This window comes from Molossus molossus, unplaced genomic scaffold (genome assembly GCF_014108415.1).
Source record: "Molossus molossus isolate mMolMol1 unplaced genomic scaffold, mMolMol1.p scaffold_m16_p_11, whole genome shotgun sequence".
NCBI lineage: Eukaryota > Metazoa > Chordata > Mammalia > Chiroptera > Molossidae > Molossus > Molossus molossus.
Window position 1 is genome coordinate 75,133,982 of NW_023425346.1, and position 25,784 is coordinate 75,159,765.

The 25,784-nt window shown below is 34.8% G+C and overlaps 1 protein-coding gene across 9 annotated transcripts in view; it reads left to right on the forward strand.

The window, feature by feature from the left end:
* Nucleotides 1–25,784, forward strand: part of OLA1 (Obg like ATPase 1) — a 154,538-nt gene that overhangs the window by 85,668 nt on the left and 43,086 nt on the right. For 8 of the 9 annotated variants that reach the window (XM_036254630.1, XM_036254633.1, XM_036254639.1 and 5 more), the window contains 3 exons: nucleotides 3,352–3,527; nucleotides 18,376–18,456; nucleotides 18,765–18,862. In XM_036254630.1, coding sequence (XP_036110523.1) covers nucleotides 3,352–3,527; nucleotides 18,376–18,456; nucleotides 18,765–18,862 — 355 coding nt within the window. Of the gene's footprint in view, nucleotides 1–904; nucleotides 956–3,351; nucleotides 3,528–18,375; nucleotides 18,457–18,764; nucleotides 18,863–25,784 lie in introns of those variants that run through there. The other variant, XM_036254638.1, reaches the window with a different exon arrangement.

Genomic DNA, 25,784 nt, shown 5'->3' on the forward strand with positions numbered 1-25,784 from the left:
TCTTAAAAAATTAGTATATGCTCTGTTTACTTGAAAGAATTCTATGTGTTGGGCTCTCTGCTTAACACTTTACATATATTATCTTGATTTAATTATGTCCATTCTCTGAAAGGTAGAAACATCTTCATTTTAAAAATGTGAAAATGAGATATTTAGAGGTTCACTGATTTAGCTAAATTTTTATGAACAGTAAGCCTGTTTGACTTGAAAGCTTTTTTTCTTAACCACTAAATCTTATACTAAAAACAAAAACAATTAAACAAAAAACATATGAAGAAACACTATAATGTAAGTGTATGGTGAAGTCTGTTAATGACCAGGAGAGCATGCCTTTGGAAAGTGCTCTATAATTTTTCAGTTCTAAGAAATGGGAAGTTGCCCAAATGACCACCACATTTTCTGTAAGCTTCATTTTACACCTATTTTAGGCCTCATTTCATAAGAAGGTAATTCAATTTTAAAGGATAACTTTACTGCCCGGCTGGTGTGGCTCAGTGGTTGAGTGTCAATCCATGCACCAGGAGGTCACCAGTTCACTTCCAGGTCAGGGCACATGCCCAGGTTGTGGGCCAAATCCCCAGTAGAGGGCATGCAGGAGGCAGCCAGTTGATGTTCTCTGTCATCAATATTTCCATCTCTCTCTCTTTCTCCCTTCTTCTCTCTCTAAAATCAATGAAGGAAAAAATGTAAAGGATAACTTTGCTGTTCTCTTTACTTAATTTTCAGAAGTATTTATTATCAAGGAAAGCAGTATGGTTACCTCAAAAAATTAAAAATCGAACTGCCTTATAACCTAGCAGTTCCACTTCTGGGAATTTATCTGAAGGAACCTGATGCACTAATTCAAAAGAATGTATGCTCATCTATGTTTATTGCAATGTTATTTACAATAGTCAAGATTTGAAAGCAACCCAAGTGACCATCAATAGATGAGTGGATAAAACAGCTAGCAGTGGTACGTTTACACAATGGAATACTACTTAGCTGTAAAAGAGAAGGACATTTTACCCTTTGTGACAGCATGGATGAACCTGGAGAACATTATGCTAAGTGAAATAAGCCAGTCAGAGAAAGACAAGTACCATATGATTTCACTCATATGTGGAACCTAATTAACAAAATGAACTAACAAGCAAAATAGAGACAGAATAATAGAGAGCAGGCTGACAGCTGTTGGCGTAGGGGCTGAGTGGGGAGTGGGGTAGAGGGATTGAGCAAAAAAAGAAAAAAAGAGAGAAAGACCTCGTGGACACAGACAACAGTGGTGATTACAGGTATACAGGGTGGGTGGAGGAAGGTATGTGGGGATAAATGGTGATGGAAAAAAATAGATAATGAATGAAAAAATATTTATTATAAAAAGTTTAAGTTCTTATAGTATGTTAGCACCTCACATACAAATGAAATTAATAATAATACTTTTAGGCATAGGAACAATAATGTAATCCAGAGTGTATGGGGTCTGTGGTTTGAGGTTTTATTCTCATAGTAGGGGAAATCGATTAGTGATGATCTATCTAATCATAATTCCTTTTCTAGCCTAATTTTTGGTTGATTCCAAGCAAAGTGCATTCTAGAGAATAATTTGAAAGTTGTAAGATAGATGAATGATCCCTCTCCCTAACCCCCTTTATTCTAGGTTTTCTATTTGGATTAGTTCAGATTATCAGAGAACTTTATTTTCTTTGCTTCCAGAGGAGTTGCGATGATTGTTTCTATTACCCACTTGGTTAAAATTGAGGGTTGTCATTAAGACATTGCCACTTAAAACCTACTGATGCATTTACTGTAGGGATGTTGTTCAGAACATCACTATAGTAGTTATTCCTTGGCCCCTACATAAAGACAACTATATAGGATATTTTTCATTCTGAGTGTCAGAAAAAGTTTAGTTATTTCTATAGCTGAACTATGTTTCCTTTGTTGCTCAGACTGCCTACAAGCTAACTTTTATTTTCCTATTGTATTGCGCCATTTGTATAAGATGCCTCAAATCATAACAAGAGAGATTTTTTTCATATTTTTAAAATAATTAAAAATTTACCTAAATCATGCTCTGCCTCATGTGTTTATGAGTAAAACATGCACTTCCTCATTTCTTGCTAATTTTGTTCATATGAATTGGACACTATGTAATAAAACATCAGTTGTATGCCAAGAATACTTAAGTATTATTTTAAATACTCATGTTTTAATTGAAGTAATATAATATATTTATGCTTTGTTATTATTATCATTATTATTATCATTATTACTGAATAAGCCCACACTAAGATACAAACAGCTTAATTATTTTTAATTTGAGGAAATTATATTTAAAAACTCTATGTAACTTTTAATGAGAATAATGAGCTATAGTCACTGTTTTCTCCCAGCAAACTCAGACTGTCTCATGATTCCAATGGTACCTCTATCTAAAATAATTGATACTTTATGTTTGAAAACATCTGATTTGGGGAGTACAATCTAATTGGTAATTTTAATTAAATTAATTAACAATTTGTTTATTGTTTGTGGGTATATCGCTTTCTGTTTATAATATTTCTTAGTATTTGTTCATTTTTGTGATACTGTTCTTTATCTGGTAATTTGAGTAAATCCCAGTTGAATTATGTTGCCACATTATGTCTTCAAAAGGGCATAAAGTCAGTACACATGCTTCAGTAATATCTGGTTGTTTTACCCTTATGTTTCCAGTTGGCAATTTGAAATTATGGCTTCAACTGCACTTTAAATATGTGATAATAGATGTGTTTCTAATAAGGGCCAGCACCATTTTGTTCAGATAGTGTGAATGGTTGTCACTCATATATGACAAATGCACCTTCCTCTGCTTCTTTGATAGCCCCCTAAAAACCATACCCTCAAATCAGGCCGATGAAATTAGCTGCTGTGTAAATTGTGTGTCTGAGTGGTTCATTATCTAATCACCATCAGAACCACAGTGATAAAGTAGATTGAAGCAGGGAAGAGGTCTGCCAGATGATTTTGCCCCCCTCCCCTAAATCCGGTTTCCCTTGGAAACCCTAATAGTGTTTAGAACTTCAGGCTCTCATGCCTGGAATTCAGTATCTTCATGAACCAAACCTGAAAATACCAGTAGTTTTGGAGCATAATTTTCATTCTGTAAAGAATTATAATTTTATTTATTGCAATCAGTTTTTGAAACATCGAGGTGCTTGAATTATTGTTTTGTTGCTAGTGCCCTAAATATTACTAAATAGAAAAAATAATGCTATGTCTTGCAAAAATTCAGAATAATTTGTATAATTGTTAACTTTATATGGGTCTTTAATAATGACCTTCTGGATTTTTAATATTATTGAATTGCTTCCTTTTAATTCATTTTAGGTGCTTTTGAAGATGATGACATCACACATGTTGAAGGAAGTGTAGATCCTATTCGAGATATAGAAATAATACATGAAGAGCTTCAGCTTAAAGATGAGGAAATGATTGGGCCCATTATAGATAAACTAGAAAAAGTAGCTGTGAGAGGAGGAGATAAAAAACTAAAACCTGAATATGTAAGTAAATTTACAGCTTCTTTAGATACTTAAGTTTGCTTTTCTTTATTAAAATTTTAAAGTAAAGCACATAAAATATCTAATATTGCTTTGGAATTAAGAATCCAAGGATCTTTTTTTGTTAAAAAGTTGTTGAGAAACTTATAAATAAATAAAACTTTATTTTCTTTTGGCAACTAAGTATCCTGGTGACAGGTGGTTTAAGGTGTTCTTAAAAAGCCTATTTAGCCCTGGCCAGTTTGGCTCAGCGGTTAGAGCGTCGGCCTGCGGTCCGGAGAGACCCGGGTTCGGTTCCCGCTGAGGGCGCGCACTTCGGTTGCAGTTTGTCCCCGGCCCTGGTTGGTCATGTGGGTGGCAGCCACTCGATGTGTCCCTTCACGTCGATGTTTCTCTCTCTCTCTCTTCCTCTCTCTCCCTTCCACTCTATCTGTACAAAAAATGGAAAAATATCCTCGGGTGAGGATTAAAAAAAAAAAAAAAAGCCTATTTAGCCATAATGTTGAATGTTTATATGGTTACTATGTATATCTTCAAGTGTTAATGCAATAGAGAAGTGTGGTTTTATGATGTAAAAATTACTAGATTTAGAAAAATAATTGAATGTATGAGTTTGTGGAATTGAAGAAGTAATTTATACAAGGAATTGTCTTCCATATGGGTTAACTGAGTGAATGCACCATTAAAGTGGATAGATAATTTTTTAATCTTTTATGGAGTGAATATATGTCATTGTCTTTAATGTTCAAATATATTTTCTATCACATTGTAATGAATAATTATTAGTAATATTGTAACAAATGTTTCAAAATCAATTTTGAAGCTCTTAGTTTAAATATGATCAAATTGTCTTTTACTTTAAAATAGCAATGCCTTGGCCCTGGCCAGTTTGGCTCAGCAGTTAGAGCGTCGGCCTGCGGTCCGGAGAGACCCGGGTTCGGTTCCCGCTAAGGGCACGTACCTCGGTTGCAGTTTGTCCCCAGCCCTGGTTGGTCGTGCGGATGGCAACCACTCAATGTGTCCCTTCACGTCGATGTTTCTCTCTCTCTCTCCCTCCCACTCTATCTGTACAAAAAATGGAAAAATACCCTCGGGTGAGGATAAAAAAATAAATAAATAAAAATAAAATAGCAATGCCTTGCCCTCGCCGGGTGGTTTAGTTAGTTGGAGCATTGTCCCATGCACCAGAAAAGTTGCGGGTTCCGTTCCCAGTCTGGGCATGTATGGAAGGCAACCAATCAATGTTTCTTTCTCTCCCTTCCTCTCTCTCTCTCTCTCTCTCTCTCTCTCATCAATGAACATATCCTAGGGTGAAGATAATAAATAAATAAATAAATAAATACATACATACATACATACATACATAAATAGACTATGTCTTAATTATATATTTTCTTATTTATTAACATCTTCCATAAATTGCTCTTGCTTTTTATGCTTCTTTGTCATAAGAAGGATTTTGTTTCTTATTAGCTTTTCATGCATTTTTAATACATGTGTCTATTTTTAATTTTCTCATCTTGGAAACTTATTATCTATTCCTCTTCTCATTTATTTTTAATAAGTTTGGAAAACTCACAGTGGATTAGGGAACTCTATTAAGGAAGAAATCAACTACAGAATTAACGTTTAATCTTAAGCACACTATTAATAAATTATTGTCAAAAGTGCTTGGTCTTGGAACACAGAGACCTATGTTAACTGCTGATTTCCTTGATAGTTTGGAGCAAAATGAAAGGAATGTGGCAGACGTGGAGCTGAGAAGTCACAGGCTTCAGGATCAGTTCCATCGTCAGTAACCTGAAAAATTGAATAGGCGATGTAATTTATAAATAAAAATTAAGAAGTCTTAAAGAGTTTCTCAAGACTGTGCCATTTTGAGTTGCAAAACCATTTTAAGTCATATATGAGACTCTTTGCCTTTTAATCTAAATTTAGGTTTAGACCTTCAGTTGTTTCCCCAGAAGCAAGGATTGTCTTGCAGGTCATTTTCTTGGAAGCCATCTCAGCAAGCATAAGCCAGGGAGTGGGGAATTAAGACCAGGAAGAAAACCCATACAAAGGATGTAAATGAGCCTGTGAAAATCCTGAGCACCTGGGGCTCAGTCCTGCTAGGGACCTCTGAAAAACCATGTAGAAAGTATGTTGTAGTTTTTCTACTGGAAGGGTGAGAAAGCTGAGGTAATTATCAACTAATTTTAATCAGTCAATGGTCACGGGCTGCTCTTTGGAGTATTGACTCCCCAGCACCCGATGTCTGTCTGGTCTGAGCACAGCACTTAAGCAGAGTTGCTGATGTTTTCAGAAAGAAGCCTGAGGGCAGAAGGGATGTGGGCAGGCACCACCAGCCTCTGCTACACATCTCTGCCCACTGTGCATTTAGATCGTTTGTCCTAATCATTCTGTTTATCTCTGGTTGGTCTTTAGCATCACAGGTTTAATTTGGTAGTGTTTTACATTTTTCCTACTTCTGATTTATCTTTAGTTTTCCAATACAGAGATGATACCTATGTGATTATATCAGCTAGTTTTTGTAAGGGGAGATTCTTAAAAAGGAAAAGTTTCTTTATAATCTCTAACAATGATCTAAAGGTACAAAATGTGCTTGGTGTTTTTTCTTCGGTTTATGTTTGTAATATTGGCTAAAAGAATCAGAACTTGCCCTGGCCTGTTTGGCTCAGCGGTTAGAGCGCCAGCCTGCGGTTCAGAGAGACCTGGGTTCGGGTCCCACTAAGGGCACATACCTAGGTTGCAGTTTGTCCCCGGCCCTGGTTGGGTCGTGTGGGTGGCAACCACTCGATGTGTCCCTTTCACATCGGTGTTTCTCTCTCTCTCTTCCTCTCTCTCCCTCCCACTCTATCTGAACAAAAAAACGAAAAAATGTCCTCAGGTGAGGATTAAAAAAAAAAAAAGAGAGAGAGAGAATCAGAACTTTAATCGGACGTAGACCCTGGGCTATAAAAGAGATAGACGCTCCCTGTAAGTTACAAGAAAAATAGGTAGATCATTTTGTTCACCAGACATTTACCTGATTCTTCATTAATATTCATTCAAATGTGTCTTTATTTTCTGCATAATCTCTTTCTGTGAAGTTTTCATTTTTAGATTTGATGTCATTTGTATTTTAATGTGAATAAGCTAGAAAAACTTGGAATAGATATCGTCTACAGGTAGAGATATACAGTCATAAAAAATGAACCAGTGTTTTTTCTTCAATCCTCACCTGAGGACATGCTTTTTTTTTTTTTTTTGCACTGATTTTTAGAGCGAAGGGAAGGGAGAGAGAGCAAGAGAGATAGAAAGAAACATCGATGTATGACAGAAACATTGATTGATTTCCTCCCCTATGCACACTACTGGGAATCAATCCCAAAACCTAGGCATGTGCCCTGACTGGGAATCGAACCCTCAATCTTTCAGTGCATGGGATGACACTCCAACCAACTGAGCCACACCGGCCAGGGCATGAACCAACTTTTTAATGCTAAATCAGAATCTTTCCTAAGAGTTTGATAAATTCTGACCTAAAGATAGATACCTTTTATAGTGGATTTTGCTGTCTGTGGTAAAACTGAGGCACTAAAGAAGATAAGACTGGGATAAATGTTTCCTATTGGTATTAATCAGCCAAGTGTATTAGTTTCCTAGGACTGCCATAACAAGTACCACAAACTGGATGGCTTAGAACAATAGAAACGTATGGTTTCATGGTGCCAGAGGCTAGAAGTCTGAAGTCAGTGTGTCACAAGGCCATACTCTTTCTGAAGCCTCTAGGGGAGAATCTTTTCTTGGCTCTTCAGCTTCTGGTAACCCGGGCGTTCCTTGGTTTATGGCAGTATAACCCAGTCTCTGCCTCTATCATCACATAGCCATCTTCCCTCTGTATCTCTGCCCAAATTTTCCTCTTCTAAGGACACCACTCATAATTGGATTAAGGTCCTCCCCTATATTTTCTCTGTACTAATAGTCTCTAACTTAATAAATGGAACCAAATTATCTGAACTGAAAACCATTATTTTTGACTCCTCTCTTGACTTTACCATTTACATACTACCATATTGATTTTACCTCCTGAATATTCCCTCTATCTCTTCCTTCCTCGTTTTTATAGCTTCCTTTGTTGGGGCCCCATTTATGTTAAATTTGTTTGTGTAGTTTAACTGATTTCTTTACCTCCATTCTTGCTCATTTTCTACATATATAAAACGCAGACCTAATTTTGTTATTTCCTTGATTAAAATACCTCACCAACTTACTATAAGATACTCCAATACAAAGTCCATGGCTCACCAATTTCTTTGTGATTTAGCCTTCCCTGACCTACATTTTCTCAGTTCCCCTGACAGTGAGCTGAACATTTTTGTTTTACATGAATTCATTTACTAGAACTCTACCCTTTTGCTGCTTCTTCATCCCTGTTTCTTAGTCATCATTTAAGACATAGCCTGAAGCAGAAATTTCTTATTTGAAAAAAAGCTTTTTTTTTTTATTATGGCAGACTATACATAATATAAAATTTACCACTTTAACCTTTTCAAGTGTACAATTTAGTAGCATTAAGTACATTCACAATGTTTTATAACCATCACTATCTATTTCCAAACTGAAATTCCTTTAAATAACAACTCCCCATTTCTTCCTCCTCCCAGTCTCTGGTAATCTCTATTCTACTTTCTTTGCCTATGAATTTGCCTATTCTAGGAACCTCATATAATTGGAATCATGCTTTATTTTATTGGAATCTGGCTTACTTCATTTAGCATAATGTTTTCAAAGTACATCCATGTTGTTTGTAGCATGTACCAGAATTATTCCTTTTTAGAGCTGAATAATAATATATGTCTGTACCACATTTTGTGGATATTTGGGTTGTTTCTACGTTTTGCTTGTTGTGAATAATACTATTATGAACATCGTTGTATATTGTGTATAACCACATGTACATAGTGGTTATAATATTTTTGAAGAAATCTAATGAAAGTCATCTGGAAGGAAATATTAAGTAATAATAGTGGCTTAGGGAGGTAGAGTTCTAAATGCTTTCCCCTAAATATTTTTATACTTTGATTTTATTGATTTTATAAAAATAAACTTGGGAAAATGAACCCCAAAGTTAAAACTGTTTATTAAGTGTAACAAACCATTTAAAAATTCATGAACCAGGAATGTGATTAGTAATTATTGTAGTTCATTATTTGAGTCTACATAATACACAATACCCCAAAGCTAGGAATGGGTTATAACCATTCAAAAAAAAAAATGACAAGTTGCTTAATTTGATGTGGTAATACTAGTGCAGGAGTCAAACTATGGTAGGTGGGACTCCTTCATGGGTACTGGAGAAATGGTTATTATAGTAATTATTCTCAGCATAAATGAGGAGTTTGACAATGATGCTCTTAGGCCAGTAGGAAGGATTGAGGTAGTGTCTCCTTTATCTTGAACGGGGATGAGCAGCATGAGAGTGTAAGCATAATTGTCCATGATTAACCCAATGGTCATTGTAACACTGCGTAAGATATTTCCCTTTCTCAGTTTATAGTCATTATTTTGAGGAAATTATTGTTTTTAATCATAATGAATTTGTAATATAGCATTTTGATCTTCTTGTAGGAAATGGTGTTACATTAGCCACTTTTAAACATTTGAGTGAAATTCAGTTACAAAAGCGTAAAAGTGATTAATCTTAAGAAGAACATGTTAGATTTCATTAAAACTTTTTAGCTTGCCCCTTCCTTGTTAAAATTTGTGGGGAGTCCTTTTCCTGGAGTGTTTCAAATCACGATCTAAGGATACAAGGCTTTTTCTGTTGGTAACAGCAAGATTTGGAAGGAACCTATACTAAATATTGAGGTAATTTATACAAATGGATATTTATAGAAAAATAACTGATTTATGGTAAAGAAAAATACATCAATGAAAATCCAAGAAACCTAATACTAATAATTGTGTATTACGATAAAAAATTTTAAAATTGCATTAATAAGGTCTTAAGGTTTTGGGGAAAATATTTCACTTCTTATTTGATAATACATTCTGTGAATAGGTATGATTTGCTAGAGGTAAATCTTGGGTCATTGAATCTTAGAAGAGTTCTTCTTGTGTTTTTTAATTGGAGTCTTTTAGTTGTGAGGAACAGAGACTCAACTTAGGCTATGTCAAGAAATGGATTTTTATTTTTAAAATACAAGGTGAGAAGGGAAATGGGAATCCAAAAATATTCAGGAGCAGAAAGTATAGCATAGCTAGGCATTTGGGAGCTGAACTGTAAATCATCCAGGACAGCACAATTGTCTTCTCTGGTGGGGATCTGCCACTCGCGTAACTCAGATGTTCCTCGTGTCTGCTTCACTGGAATTCTACGTTTTCTTTCCTGCTGCCACTAGACTTCATAATTTCTGCTTACTTACAGTTGGCTTATTTACCACATCAGGTGTTCGTTGTTGTTGTTTTCTTAATGAGATAACTTTGTAAGTCAAGTGCCCACCAGGTATGGCCAGGAGACTGTGTGGACTGAGTCATTCCTTTAGGAGAGTGCTGGGAGTAAAGCACCCTATAGGATCATGTGTTTAGTACACTGTGTAAAATGGTATGAGCAGTAGCACATTATAGGTCCTCAGTGTCACTGTCATTTATTTGAGGACAGCAGTTTGAAAGTGCAAAACTTTTTAAAACTTCCAAAATAACACAAAGAATATATTGTGTTTGAGGCAAGGGTCATGAGGATAGACCCATTTGAGGCGAGACTACTTTCTCCATTGATTTATATACAGCCTAAGGGAATTAACTCAGGTGAGTGCTGCTGTTGTGGTGCATGTGATGGAGTCATACTTTTCAGGTATTCCTACTTGTCCGTTTTCTCTTTGCCTATAGCCAACCAAACACAGATGGAGAAAATTAAAAATAGTAGCACATTAGTATCCCCATAAACTCATTATTATCCACCTGATTCTTTCCTGCCAGTTGTCGTAGTTTGTTCTTTCGTTGCCTGATTTTTTTCTGTAGAAAGATGATAGGAATCAGTATTCTGGTCTCCATAAACAGCAGCATTCATCTAATAAAGCAGCAAATGCTTAATATTCTGATTCAGGCAGATCCTAAATCTCAACTTAGAGTATTCAATGGAAATCTATTTTGTGAGAGAAAGCCCAGACTGGTCTTTTCTGGATTTGGAATATGTAAAGGGGACATTCTGTGTTGGAGCAGGAGGAAGCTGTATTAGTAGACTTCTAGTCAGACTCTTTTGAGCTGGAGGCCTTGCTGCCATTCTTCTAGTCTGGGTGCATTATTGGCTGTGCTGTGGTAAAGCCATCCAGCCAGCACAGGTCAGCTCTTCTGAATGTCACCATCAGGTATTAGGGTAACGGGTTTGCTAGAGGGAAGTATCAGGCTTGGAGGCTATAATTATTACAGAATAATAGTGAGTCACCTTGATAAACTGCCAAGTCTATCCATCAAATTTTAGGATTACAGATGGTGGGCAGAGAATAGATTAAGTCCTTTCTTTATCCTCATCCTATGAATATACCTTTATTTTTTTCCTATTCTGAAGATGATATACTGGTTAAAAAATAATAAAAACAGCATTGTAGTTTTTAATAAAGAAGGCAAAAAAGGGAAGTCCTCTGGAATCCAATCTTCTAGAAGTTTTTGTTGTTAAAATTTGATGTGACATCTATCTAGTTTCATTATTTGAGTACATTTACTTATATGTATTATATATAGTTTCAAAACCACAATGGAATCACATTATGCATTCTGCCATAAATAATAATATTTAATATATATTGAGTATTTACCATGTATATAGAACTGTGGCAGTTATTGTACATGTATTTTCTCATTTAATTCTCACAATCACCATATTTAAATTGGAGTTATTATCCCAATTTTACAGAAGCAAACTTATATTCAGTAACTGCCCCATAGTTACACAGCTAGACAGTGGCAGAACCAGGATTCATACCCAAATCTGTTTGATGATAAAATCCATATTCTTAACCTTACGTTCTGAACCTGCTTTTTTCACTAAGCAATATATTTTGGAGATTTTCCCATGTGAATGTATATACAGATATATCTTGTCTTAATGGATAAAAACTGATCTGTTATACGAATATTCCATAATTTATTAGCAGATCTCTAATTTATGAATTTTTAGGTTGTTTCCATCTTTTTTTTTTTTTTTAATTGATTTGAAAGAGGGAGGGAGGGAGAGAGAGAGAGAGAGAAGCATCAATTTGTTGTTCTGTTTATGCAGTCAGTGATTACTTTTTGTGTGTGCCCTGACCAGGGATCGGACCCATAACCTTGGCATTTTGGGAGGATGCGCTAACCAACTGAGCTACCCAACAAGGGCAGAGATTGTTTCTAATCTATACCTCTCTTGTGCTAGAATCACACTGTTCTGATTACTATAGCTTTATGGTTTAATATATAGTAAAGCAGGGCACATTTTTCTCTGTAATCATTTTTTTACTCACAAGCAAGTCATTAGAATAATGATATATTCAATTTGTAATGTTCTCCAACATCTCTATTAGGATTTTAACTGGAATTATGTTAGATAAGCATGGAATTTTTACTAGAATTTTTATCTGCACAGTGTTGATCAGAATAGATGGAAATGGAGTGCAGGGTCTGGCTGAAGCAAGTTTTCGGTCAGTGTCTGAACTTCAGGTCTGGGAGTCCATGGACCTGGAATGGAACATTTACTTAATTGGCTGTTGTTGCATTTGAGTATTGCCACAGAGTCACTCACAACCATTGTTCTTGATTTTTTTGGATCATAAATCCCTTTTAAAAGCATTTGGAAGATAATGTGTCATCATCGCTCAAAGGCACATAAACAGAGAACTTTAAATACAATTTCAGAGTGAGGGAACCCCTAAAATCTGTGGATCATTGATGAGTAACTTTTGCTATGGGAACTAAAGAATACCAAAATAGAGAAGTCTATTAATTACTCTAGGAAAGTCTAGTAAATAACTGGGTTATGTTATTTTGTGAAAAGAAAAATATTATTTTTTGACAGAAATGGTACCCAAATAGTAAGAATATTGAATTTTCCTGATCTTGGAATGAGAATGAAGACTTTGAATAGCAACCTTGGGAATGCCTAGGCTAAACAAGGAGCAATTAGAAAGGCAGGAAGACAAATAGGCCAACGTGATAGGACAGAACATGAATTTTGTGTCACTTAGACCTTAATTTGAATCTTAGCCATGCCACTACTAGCTATGGGAATTTAGGCAAGTCACATATCTTCCCTAAGTCTGAATGCATTACAGATGCTATTAACAGCAACAATAATAAAATGCATTTAAAAAAAAGCATTTCTGAAGTGAAATTTGGGGCTCTTAGTAAGCAGAGTAAAAGTAGAAGAGCGAGGTATCAAGGTGAGTTTGTATTAAGTTTCTTTGCAGTTAGAAGATAGCTCAGCAAAAGCTAGCTAGTTCTTGTGGATTGTTAAGATTAGAAGCTGGAATTGAAGTTTCACTGAGAAAGCCAATATTGTTGGTGACCTTCAGAAATTTGAAGAAAAGGACTACTGAACAATTGTTCATTTGTGGAAAATGTATACTTATTTGCTTTAAAGGAGTACCCAAAATGATATATTGCTTGTAGATCAATGGCATTTAATCTTTCAACAATTATACTAACAATGGCAACAACTTACATTGACTGAGAACTTACTCTGTGCCAAGAACTGCACTAGACACCTTATATGCATTATCTCTTTTGATCTTCACAGAAACCCCCAGGAGGTAGATAGTATCCTCATCTGAATTTTATCAATGAAGTAATAGGTCAAAGTCCCGATGAGTGGTAGACCTAGGATTTATTGCCACACTAATCATTAAGCTGTTAACTCTAGAAATAGTATACTCACATCACTGCTATGTAACCAAAAAGTTCAGATGACCAGGGATTTTTGCATAATCTCCATCATGTACAGAATTTATTTTGAAAACGAGGAATTTGCTACAGTTAACAAAACAGTCCTCCTCCTACATCTATGTTTCTACATAATGATGTTACTAAAGAAATACAGCTCTGGTTGGTTTGGCTCAGTGGTTAGAGTGTTGGCCCTGGGACAGAAAGATCTCGGGTTTAATTCCCAGTCAAGGGCACATGCCTGGGTTGCAGGTTCGATCTCCGACCTAGGTCAGGGTCGTGCAGGAGGCAACCAATTGATGTGTCTATCTCACATTGATGTTTCTCTCTCTCTCTCTCTCTTCCCTCCTTTCCACTCTCTCTAAAAATCAATGGAATCTGCATATCAAAAGAAATCAGCATCAAAATGGAAAGGGAACTCTATGGGAGAGCATAATTGCCAACAATACATCAGATAAGGGGCTAATTTCCAAAATATAGAGAGTATTCATACAACTCAACAAAAGGAAGACAAAGAATCCCATTAAAAAATGGGCCGAGGACCTAAATAGACACGTCTTCAAACAGGACATACAAATGGCTAAGAGATATGAAAAGATGCTCAACATCACTAAGCATCAGAGAGATGCAAATTAAAATGACTATGAAGTGTCACCTCACACCTGCCAGAATGACTGCCATCAACAAATCATCAAACAAGTGTTGACGAGGGTGTGGAGAAAAGGGGACTCTACCACACTGCTGGCAGAATGCAGACTGGTGCAGCCACTGTGGAAAACAATATGGTGTTTTCTCAAAAAATTAAAAATTGAATTGCCATTTGACCCACTAATCCCACTTCTAGGAATATATCCTAAGAAGCCTGAAACACCAATCAGAAAGAATATATGTACCTCTATGTTCATAGCAGCACTATTTACAATAGCTGAGTTCTGGAAACAGCCCAAGTGTCCATCAGTAGATGAGTGGATAAGAAAGCTGTGGTACATATACACAATGGAGTTCTATGCAGCTGTAAGAAAGAGAGATCTCTTATCCTATGAGACAACATGGAGGGACCTGGAGAGTACTATGCTAAGTGAAACAAGCTAATCAGAGAAAGACAAATACCACATGATCTTGCACATTTGTGGACTATAATGAACAGTACAAGCTGATGAACAAAATAGATCCAGAGACATATAAGTAGGGTACAGACTGACAAACCTCAGAAGAGGGGGGTGGGAAGGAGGGAAGAGATAAACCACAGAACTTGTATGCATGTATGTGTAGTCAGTGGACATAGACAACAATGCTTTGGTGGGGTGGGATCAGGAGGAGGGTGTCAATGGGGGGAAAAGGAGAAACATCTGTAACAAAAATAAATTAGTAAAAATGGCCAAAATAAAAATAAAAATCGTCCTGGCCGGTTTGGTGCAGTGTTTGGAGCGTCGGACTGCGGTACTGAGAGACCCGGGTTCGGTTCCCACTAAGGGCACGTACCTCGGTTGCAGTTTGTCCCCAGCCCTGGTTGGTCGTGCGGGAGGCAGCCACTCGATGTGTCCCTTCACATCGATGTTTCTCTCTCTCTCTCTCTCTTCGTCTCTCTCCCTCCCACTCTACCTGAACAAAGAATGGAAAAATGTCCTCGGGTGAGGATTAAAAAAAAAAAAAAAAATCAATGGGAAAATATCCTCAGATGAGGGTTAACAAAAAACAAACAAAAATCCTAAAGTAACTTGTAAGTCATCAAGCATTAAAGGGTTTTTATCATATTCTAATTTGTTAAAAACAAGTTAGGTAGCCCAGCCAGAGTGGTTAAGTTGGTTGAGCATTGTCCTGTGCACTGAAAGGTTGCAGGTTTGACTCCCTGTCAGGGCATATACCTGGGTTTTGGGTTTGATCCCCAGCTGGGAAGAGTAGGGGAGGCAACCAATCAATGTTTCTCTCTTGCTCTCTCCCCCTCTCTCTTCTCTCTCTCCTGTGCCCCCTCTTTCTCTCCCCCTTCTTCTCACTAAGCATGTTCTCAGATGAGGATTTTTAAAAATAAGAGAGACTTCTCTCTAGTCTGGGACTCATCTTTCATATCTCAATTCAAACAAATTTCCTCTTGGAACCCTTTATTTAAAAAAAAGTTAGGTATGTACCAGTTTTTTTTTTTTAAAGATTTTTTGTTGATTTTTAGAGAGAGTGAAAGGGAGAGGGAGAGAGCAAAACATTAATTGGCTGGCTGCTTTTTGTTTGCCCCATAGCGAGGATCACGCCCGAAACCTAAGATCGAGCTTGAAACCCGGGCATGTGCCCTGACCAGGAATCAACCAGTGACCCTTTGGGATGATGACCAATCAACTGAGCCACACTGGCCAGGGCTGTACTAAATTATTTTTTCAGTTAACCACATTTACCAAACTGGAATCCTTTATTGTTCTAATCATAATTTTATATGTATAAGCATTAAAAAAAAATTTCAGTCAATCCATTAAGTATTATGTACAAATAAGTCCAAATGTTTTCTTTCATCCGAAAAGAAGTTTTTTAGATAGGAACATAATGTCTTTTAATTTCTTGCCAAAATTAAAATTAATTTTTACTTAAAGTAAGGAAAACAATACATTGCAACTATACCATATAATGATCATTTATGCAAAATAAACTTATCTGATTAATCTATTTTTTGTCTTAAGTAAAATTGACATCTTTTACTAATCCAAGGCATCTTTTCTTGGCTGTATAATATTGTATGGGAAAAATTAAGAGAGAACTGGGTACAAAATACAATATTTTAAAATTTAAAGTATTTTTATTTTCAACTCTTCAAAGACTTGGTGGTAATCTATAAACTTTTCTAAAAAGATTTGAATGTAGCTTTAATGAATACACTATTTGGGAACTTTATGAGTTAATTCTCTGTAAAATTTGAGTGCTTCTAATTTATAATGTAGTATTTTGGTGTCTATGTGGGGGGATGCCAAAGGCATTTGTGTTGACTTTTATGTCTGAAGTGATGATCCAGTTCATTTAAAATGAGAGAGATATACTGGAATTCCTTCACTAGCAACTAGCATTTATTGAAGCCCTTTTGTTTTGTAAAAATGTTTATAGTTACAAAAGTATTTTATACTTTTTATATTATTAAAATGTAATTTCCTTCCTTATTTTTGCTTTTGCTTTTCTTTTATATATTTTCTTCTCTTTTCTTTAATTGAAAAAAACTAATAGAACTAAATATAAGATGGTACCACTGTTTTCTCCTTCTTTTGTATAATCTTGTTGCGTATCTCTACATAAGCCACTCTGGCCACTCATCATAGTAACCAGCTGGGCCATTTCACCTGCTGGAGCCATTAAAGAGGACTCTCTCCCCCTAGATTAATCCCCTCCGACATTAGTTTTTTGCACTGACAACTGGAGCAGGCATTCAGAATTTGCAGGTGGCCAGTGTGACGCACATAATTGCCTACAATTTTAGGCAATGAATAAAAATGGTCTACATTACTTGTCAAAGGTTGTATATGCAGTGCCAAGTGAGATCTATGGGAAGCCTTTTAGGGTTTAAAGAACAGTTAATAGCAAGGCTGCACAGGGCTTTTTTAATCATAATGCATTTGTAATATAGCACTTTGATCTTCTCCTTGTAGGAAATGGTGTTACATTAGCCACTTTTAAACATTTATGAGTGAAATTCACTTATAGAAGAGTAAAAGTGATTATTCTTAAGCAGAACATGTTAGATTTCATTAAAAGTTTTTAGCTTGCCCCTTCCTTGTTAAAATCTGTAGGAAGTCCTTTTCCTGGAGTGTTTCAAATCACGATCTAAGGATATAAGGGTTTTTCCTTATTTTTTTCTGTTGGTAACCGCAAAATTTGGAAGGAAGATATACTAAATATTGAGGTAATTTATACAGGTGGATATTTATAGAAGAATAACTGAGTTATGGTAAAGGAAAATATATTGATGAAAATAAAAAAACCCTATTATTAATAATTATGTATTATGATAAATTTTAAAAATTGCATGTTTTAAATATCCATACATTATCCTTAACAACAACAAAAAACAGATGACTCTCAAATGCACTTCTTGTGGAAGAGCTAAGTTTGACCTTTTAGACCCTAGAGCCTTTTATTAACACCTGCCTGTAAGGAGAACCTTGCCACACGCAGCTTTTAGATTCAGAACCACAAAACTGATGAGGAAAGGCTTGAAGGGTTCAGTTTGTGTCACTTGCTGTTTGCCGTTTCCATTTCACAGATGATTAATCTTTCTGTGAAGAAAGGCCAGAGAAACAAAGCACATTGGGCTCTTTTTGCAGTTACTCCTTCTGAATGCACACTAGCTTGCTAACTAAAAGGCCTTTAGATTTCCAGCAGAGAGAGATGTTCTGAAAGTGAATGCAGCTGGTTGGAGGTCACCAGTGCAGGGCTCTTGCCATTGTGTAATGGAGGCTTTGGCAGGTTGGAGGGGGATTGTTGGAGTGGGGACAGGAGAAGTGGGCAGGGAGAAGGTGTTGGCAAAAAATTAATTCATAATAAAAAAAAGGGTTTTGGTCAGTTGATATAATATTTTGGAGGGTAGTTTATCAATAATAGATTCAATATCATCTGTTTGGTTTTCTTTTTAATCAAAAAATTATAATTCAGTCTCTCTCTAGTAGCCCCCCCACCCCATTTCCTAATAGCATGTTTATCTTGCAAGTGGCATCACTAGATAATGTTGAAATACTACTGTCTTTTTTCATGTTTGGTGTAGTTGAATTGTCTTAAAATTTTTAAGACTTTTACTAATTTTGCTAGTATTCCACATTGTATATATTAATCTCTTAATGCCACAACATTTCATTTGTATTTGATTTTTTAATGAGATTCTGAAAATATTTACCTGTGTGACTTAGTTCCCCTTCTAATTTTAGTATTTAGTATCTAAATGCTTAGTATTCATCTTGTATTTATTTATTTTTTTCTCAATTATGTATAGGACATAATGTGCAAAGTTAAATCCTGGGTTATAGAGCAAAAGAAACCTGTTCGCTTCTATCATGATTGGAATGACAAAGAGGTAAGTTATAAATATTATGCCACTTATTATTGCCTTTGCTTTGATTTCTTAGAGAACAAATTAGAGTTGTCATTATTTTACACTAATGATTATATCTAGTTAAACTTTAGTTCTGTCAATTATTGCTTATTCCCAGGCTTGTTAATTATTTCTTTTCCCCTACTCTGGTATTTTATAACAACTAATCTTTTAGAAATAAGAATTATGAAAATGAAAATGGCTATTTACTTTCAACAGAATTTACTTTCAAGTTATTTAGTGATTTACTCAAGTTTTAAAAAGAATTCTTTTTCTGTATTCCACTTTAGATTGAAGTGCTGAATAAACACTTATTTCTGACTTCAAAACCAATGGTCTACTTGGTTAATCTTTCTGAAAAAGATTACATTAGAAAGAAAAACAAATGGTAAGTTTTTCCTCCTCAGGTATACCCAGACATATCATATCTGTACACAAGCAAACACATGCATATGTGCTTACTGCTATGTTGGATTTTAATTTTTTTCCTCTTATTATTAAAAAATTTTAAATGGATGAGAAAGCTTTGCCTGGTGTTTAAATTCTGCAATGAATATCCTAATTGAGTTACACTGAGAGAACTTAAGGAAAAATAAAAAATTCAATTAGGCAGTCCTGAATGATACATATTTACTTATCAAACTTAAATTTAATAGACATCATTACTTGGTTTTTTTTGTTTTGCAAAATGAGATTAAATGTAGTTGGAGCAGTAAAATTTTTTAAAGAATTTCTAGCTGTGTTGATATTATATGTGACTTTAAAATATCTACTTGGGATTACAGTTGGGCATAAATTTTAATCCAGATTGAATGCCTTATAAAATTTATTTTTAATTTAAAAACAACAGAAACTGTGGGGCACAGGGAAGACCAAGTATCTGTTTCAAATACTTTTAAAGTGTGCAAACGTAAAAACTAGGCATTCATGTATGGATTATCATTTTTGACATGTAACTAAAATGTACAAAGTTTCCTTTCATTCACTAATAACTTCAAAAAATCCATATGTTTACATAATGTGGACATGTACACATTTGGCATAGTGCTTGCTTTGACTTGCCTCGCTGGACCCTCAGTATTTTATACTATTACGTTATACAAAAGATCAAAACTATCCAAAGCAAAATATCTAAATTCCCCTAAAATATATTGTCGGTTTTTTCCTGTACTTCATTAAGTACTTAGATGCACATGGTTTCAATTTTCCATTAAAAATTCTCATTTCCATATGATATCAAAGAGTGAGAAGCTTTAAACTGAAAAATAAACATTCATAGACTGGAAGCCAAAACAATAATTAATGTCAGATGGTTAACTCCAATAAATCATTAGAATAAATTCTGTGAAATTACTGCAACTAAAAATGCCCTGTTGATACCACTATCAGACATTTTGTGTTCCTGATAAAAAGTTGAATTTGGCCTCTGTATTGGTAATAATCTAGAAAGCATAAATTTAACATGAAAATTTAGTTCTGACTGGTCAGTGTCCTCCAATAGATAAATCTAAAATAATCAGTTCTGTCTTGTTTCAAGTTCTTATAAATTTGATGATTAATGTGCTTAAAAATTGTTACCTTTGGGAAAGAATTTTTAAATTTATTACTTGACCTCAGTTAATAAATCTTCTCATTGTGGTGTAAATGGTAAAGTTTCCTGAAGTTCTGTGAAACAATACAGACATCAAAGTTTCCATGAAAAGGGATGAGTCAGTTTCCTTGCCCAAAGGGGCTTCTCACACCTGTATTTGGATGATTACAGGTAGAATCCCTGGCTCTAATTGTATAGTAAATACCATTTCCCAGACCCTAATGGTAGACAGACTGCTTGGGAGACGCCAGTCTGTGATTTAGCTGTCGCCAGACACCCCATGTTTTTTCTGAGACCAGTTGTGATGATGATATGGTTGTAGCCAATTGAAAGTAAACTCTTTTCTAAATAGCAAATTTTAATTTATAAAAATGTAGAAATATGGATGATCCTATTTATAAAACCAAATTTTAGATTTTATGTATAGCTAATGATCTGGTTTGGGTTGTGTATGTTTGAGGGATTTGGGGGGGTCAGTTCTTGTGGAAGTTAGTGTAATTGTAGCTGAAAGATCAAAGACTGGGTAACTGAGTGATGTTCCAGAAGAGAATTTACCACATAGCCATTTTCTGTACAGTTTCTGCTGCCTGCTGTTCCTATTTTCCCTCAAGCTAGCCATTGACTACCCCCTGTGCATCCCTGCTCGTAAAAAATGATTGAGGAAGTATTTGTCATGTATTTATGAGTGGGAAACATTGTGTGATAGGGAATGGCATCTACTGGAGCCAGAGAGATTGCCATTTGCCTTTCATTCAGCCACTCTGCTACAGCTTTAAATCCTCTGTTTATGCAACATAGCCTTTGTATTAAAGTGCAGAATAAATTTTTATTATGAAGGATATGAACACTAGGTTTTCATCATTTATAACACTGCAAGCAGATGTAAATAGTTAAAATACGTTTTCACTACTAAATCCTTTTAATTTGTGCTAGCATCTTGTTTTTTGGTAATGTTTATATCTAAGCTCCATTTGCATTAGTTGCTGCTTTAACAAAAGTAAAGGTTTTGTTTTTTAAGATTATTACATATTGCTACTGTGGAAAATTATGACTGATGCAGGAAGCTGTAATATTTTCCTAGGTCATTTAGATCTAGAAAACTATTTTAAATGGTCAGGAAAGAGGAGGAGGAGTTTGTGATTTTGGTCACAAGAGAAAGACTAAAACTATATTTTAGTGGGTCACCATTTCAGAAGTAATGAAAATTTTAATTACTAGTTAAAGTTCACTTTAAATTTAAATGGTAGCATTATTTTTCAATCCTAGAGAAGAGGGAAGCATTTTGAAAGATTGTTGTGTTATTGAGTAGGTATATTGACCTTTTGAAAAATGTAAAAACTGAAATGGCTCCAAGCCATCTACTCACTGGTTTGAACAATATTGAGTTAGTCATTCTGTTGATTTATGATTAAGACCTAGTCCATGAAGAGAAACTGACATGGTAGCAGAGTCAGTTACTGTTGTGTTATGATCAGATGACAGTAATCAAGATGTAAGGGAATCCACAGAAACAACTTTTTTTCAATTACGAATTACTGTTCTTTGAATGAATAAAACTATGCAGAAGTAGTTGTTTTTCTCATTGGTGGGTGCCAATGATTTTTGAGGATTTTATTTTTTAAACATCACAGGTTGTTACTTTATTACAGTTGTAATTAAGGTTATACTATAGGGAGTATTCAATTTCATTTGAGATTGCCTACTGAGTCATGGTGTCAAGCAGATACAGGACATTAGAACTCTCAAACCACTGCTTAATTAGGGGTTTAAATTTCAATCTTTGCACCTTTGCTGTTCTGTTAGTGGTATATTCCATCCAGTTATGAAATTAGTAAAATAAACTAACTTTAGATATAGTAGTCCCCCCTTATGAGCGGATATGCATTCCATGACCCCCAATCCCTGAATCCGCAGATAGTATCAGACCCTATATATACTGTTATTTTTTGTATATACTCTATGATAAAGTTTAATCTATAAATTAGGCACAGTAAGAGATTAACAATAATAACTAATAATAAAATAGAACGATTAAAGCAACATACTGTAATAAAAGTTGTGTGAATGTGGTCTCTCAAAATATTTTATTGTACTATACTCACCTTTTCACTTAAAGGAAGCACTTTACAGCTTTTTTTTTTTGACATATCTGAGTTGACAGAATTACCTCTCTTATGCTTTGGAGCTATTATTAAGTAAAATAAGGGCTACTTGAACACCAGCTTTGCGAGCTGCGACAGTCGATCTGATAACTGAGATGGCTACTAAGTGACAGCGGTTGGGGAGCATATATACAGCATGGAGGTGTTGGACAAAGGAGTGATTCATGTCCAAGGCAGACAGTGCGAGACTTTATCAGCTACTCAGAACAGTACGCACTTTAAAACTTACAAATTGTTTTTTTTCTGGAATTTTCCATTTACTATTTTCCAATGGAAGTTGACTGCTGCTAAGTGAAACTGTGGATAAGGGGAACTATGTATTTTATACGCCTACATGGCTTCCAATTATTATTCAATTTTGAGTTTACTTGCCCCCGTCTTTCTTAAAACTATTAATAAAGGATAATTATATTTTAATATTTTATTTATTATACTGCATGATCTTACTCAACTGGAAAACAACTAAAATTTAAGACATTTAGGCATCGTATGTGTATAACACACATATTACATATGCCCTGGTGGGCTGTGTGAACATTATGCTTTGGCTAATATATCAGAGTCAGTTAATGTGAGTGTTGAAATTGATTCAAGATAGGTAGACAAATAGTAGCAGTGTCTTTTAAGCTGTTGTATAGTTAGAGGCAGTGTGTCAGGTTCACCAAATGAATTTTAAATAGAAAAAGGTTTTATAATTCTTACTGTACTATAATTCAGTCTCTCTGTGCCCACTTTTCTATTTTTGTTAGTTTTTCACATAATTTGTACATAATGACTAAAAATAATTTGGTGGTACTAGACATTATGTGCCTGGTTAGGGGGAGAATTGTAGAATAAATCCAATATTTTCTTCATTTCTTGAACCGTTTATAAGAATTACAAGTACTATATCTTAGCAACTATGTGTGAGGGGGAAGTATGTTCAGTTTTGGCATAATTTTTATGTACATTTATCTATAGATATATACATATGTATCTATTAATATAAAACTATCTCTGTAAAGTGATTTTAAGAAGTCATGAGTTTCTGACAAGATTATTCATTGAAGCTAGAAATTTAACACAGATGCTGCTTTAGAAAAACCACATTGTTATACATTTGATTCACTTGAAACAAATAACATGGAAATGATTAATTATTCTTAAATAAATTATTTTAGTTCAGGAGGCTTCTCAAGTAAATTTGAAATTAGATTCGATTTCATACATACAAAGTTTTCAGGGACATACCCTATTATATAAAGCAAGATTTCACATGTATAAGATTTTAAAAAATGTTTCACTTTATCATCTACTAGTCTGGCACAGTAAAAGTTCTGAAATAATCCATGCAAAGTTTATTTGGGGTTATAATTTCTACTTTTTATCACTTGTGGTTCATGAAGCTTGGGGGGATTATGTTGTTTCAGCTTTATCCTATTGTACCGAACATGACGAAGGCCCTGAGAATACATTATTGATTCTGAGTATGTTACTACCAATGTGAAGTTACAACATAATGTTGGTAGGTTTATTTTAACATGTGAGGAGTTTTTTTAGTGGAATTACATTTTATAAGCTATAATTTGTCATTTTTTTCACAAATTAAATACTTTTTAGTGGTGATTTCTTTATGAGGACTAGTGCTTATTTGCTCCTTTAACAGATATAAGAGGGTGATAGGGCAGGTCACGTGTATTTGGGAAGTCTGAATGGAGTGATTGCCTTTTTAAAATATGTGACTGATTAAAATCAGCGATCTCCTATGCAAGATATTTTTAATTTTACTGAAGTAACTTATAAGTGAATCTAAAAAAAAATTAAGGCCCTTTTTCCATTTTACAATTTCTTGTTTTTGCTACTGGATATTTTTCAGTTATTTGCTTTTTAATTTGTATCATAATAAAATGTTTGATATTATATGCAGTATGAATTAGGATTTAAAAATATTTTTTTAGCCCTGGCCGGTTTGGCTCAGCGGTTAGAGCGTCTGCCTGCGGTCCGGAGAGACCCGGGTTCGGTTCCCGCTAAGGGCACGTACCTTGGTTGCAGTTTGTCCCCAGCCCTGGTTGGTCGTGTGGGTGGCAGCCACTCGATGTGTCCCTTTCACATCGATGTTTCCCTCTCTCTCTCTCCCTCTCTCTCCCTCCCATTCTATCTGTACAAAAAATGGAAAAATGTCCTCGGGTGAGGATAAAAAAAAAAAAAAAAATTTAAAAATATTTTTTTATTGATTTTTTTTTTTTTGAGAGAGATCAATTTGTTGTTTCACTTATTATGCATTCATTGGTTGATTCTTGTATGTGCCCTGACCAGATATCAAACCCCAAACCTTGGCACATTGGGACAATGCTCTAACTGACTGAGCTACCTGACCAGGGCTAAATTAGGATTTTAAATAATTTCTGGTGAATAGATTTTGTAGAATTGACTATTTATTAATTTCTCTGCTCAGAATGTTGAGAGTTAAAAAGAATATAGTAAAACAAAAAACCTTTTTATTATAAGAGATAGAAGACTGAAAGAAGTGGGAAGGAAAAGACCTTTGCTCATTCGGGATTTTTTTTACTTGAAATGTTTTTTTGCATTTGTATACATATGTACATGTAATGATACTTGTGAATTTCTTTCTGGTTTTTATTACATGGTTTTAGGTTACTCTTTCAGCAATTTCATATTCTTATAGAAAGGTATCAGTGCCCTACAGCACTTAGTCATAATGAAACCAAATTATACTTCTGATTCCATATTATGGAAAAGATATATAGAAGAAAGCACATCTTTTTACGTGAGCATAATGCTATTGACATACCTTATTATATGTATTAGGAATCTTCCCTTGCCTATTTGCATTTTTGCCCAATATTATTTATAAATAATAATTTCTATTTGCAATATAGTTTACTGAATTTGAGAAAGTGGTACTTTTGGAAGGGTCAGTTATCTTCATTAGTTCCATCTGTTGACTTACTGATTAATGAGTGATATAATTTATCAAATACGTCAGGACTTTCATCTTTTTTAAAGCAGCTGAAGAATTTCACTCCATATAATAGAAAAGTTTTACAAAATTTTTTCTAGCTTCAGAGACTAAAGCTTTTTTTAAAAACAAGTATTCTCTAGGATTCTCTCATCTGAAAGTAAAACATATGTTCCCCATATATGCACACATATATATAATCTAGGAAATGAAAGGCAAAGTTTGGTTTATTGCTATAGTGTTCTTCAAATTACAAATGATTCATGTACATAAAGAATTTCTTTGCTCTTCCCCCTTTTCTTTGGTGAATAATTCAAGGACTATTAGTATTATTAAAAATCTGTGCCCCAGAAATTAAGGACCTCTGAGTCAGATTTTATTTCTAAAAGTATTAGTTGAGATGAGCTACACTCATAAAATGGGAGTTTTAACTAGTAGTTGGTAGGGATAGAGGAGAATTTTGAAGCCAGAAGTCGTAGGGCTGTTGGAGATAAGGAAATACAGGACAGGGCCTTGTGAAGGGTTTTAAATGGAGCCTTAATACAGTATATAGAATCTGAGAAACAGTTTTTCCTGGAAGAAAGACATGGAAAGGAAG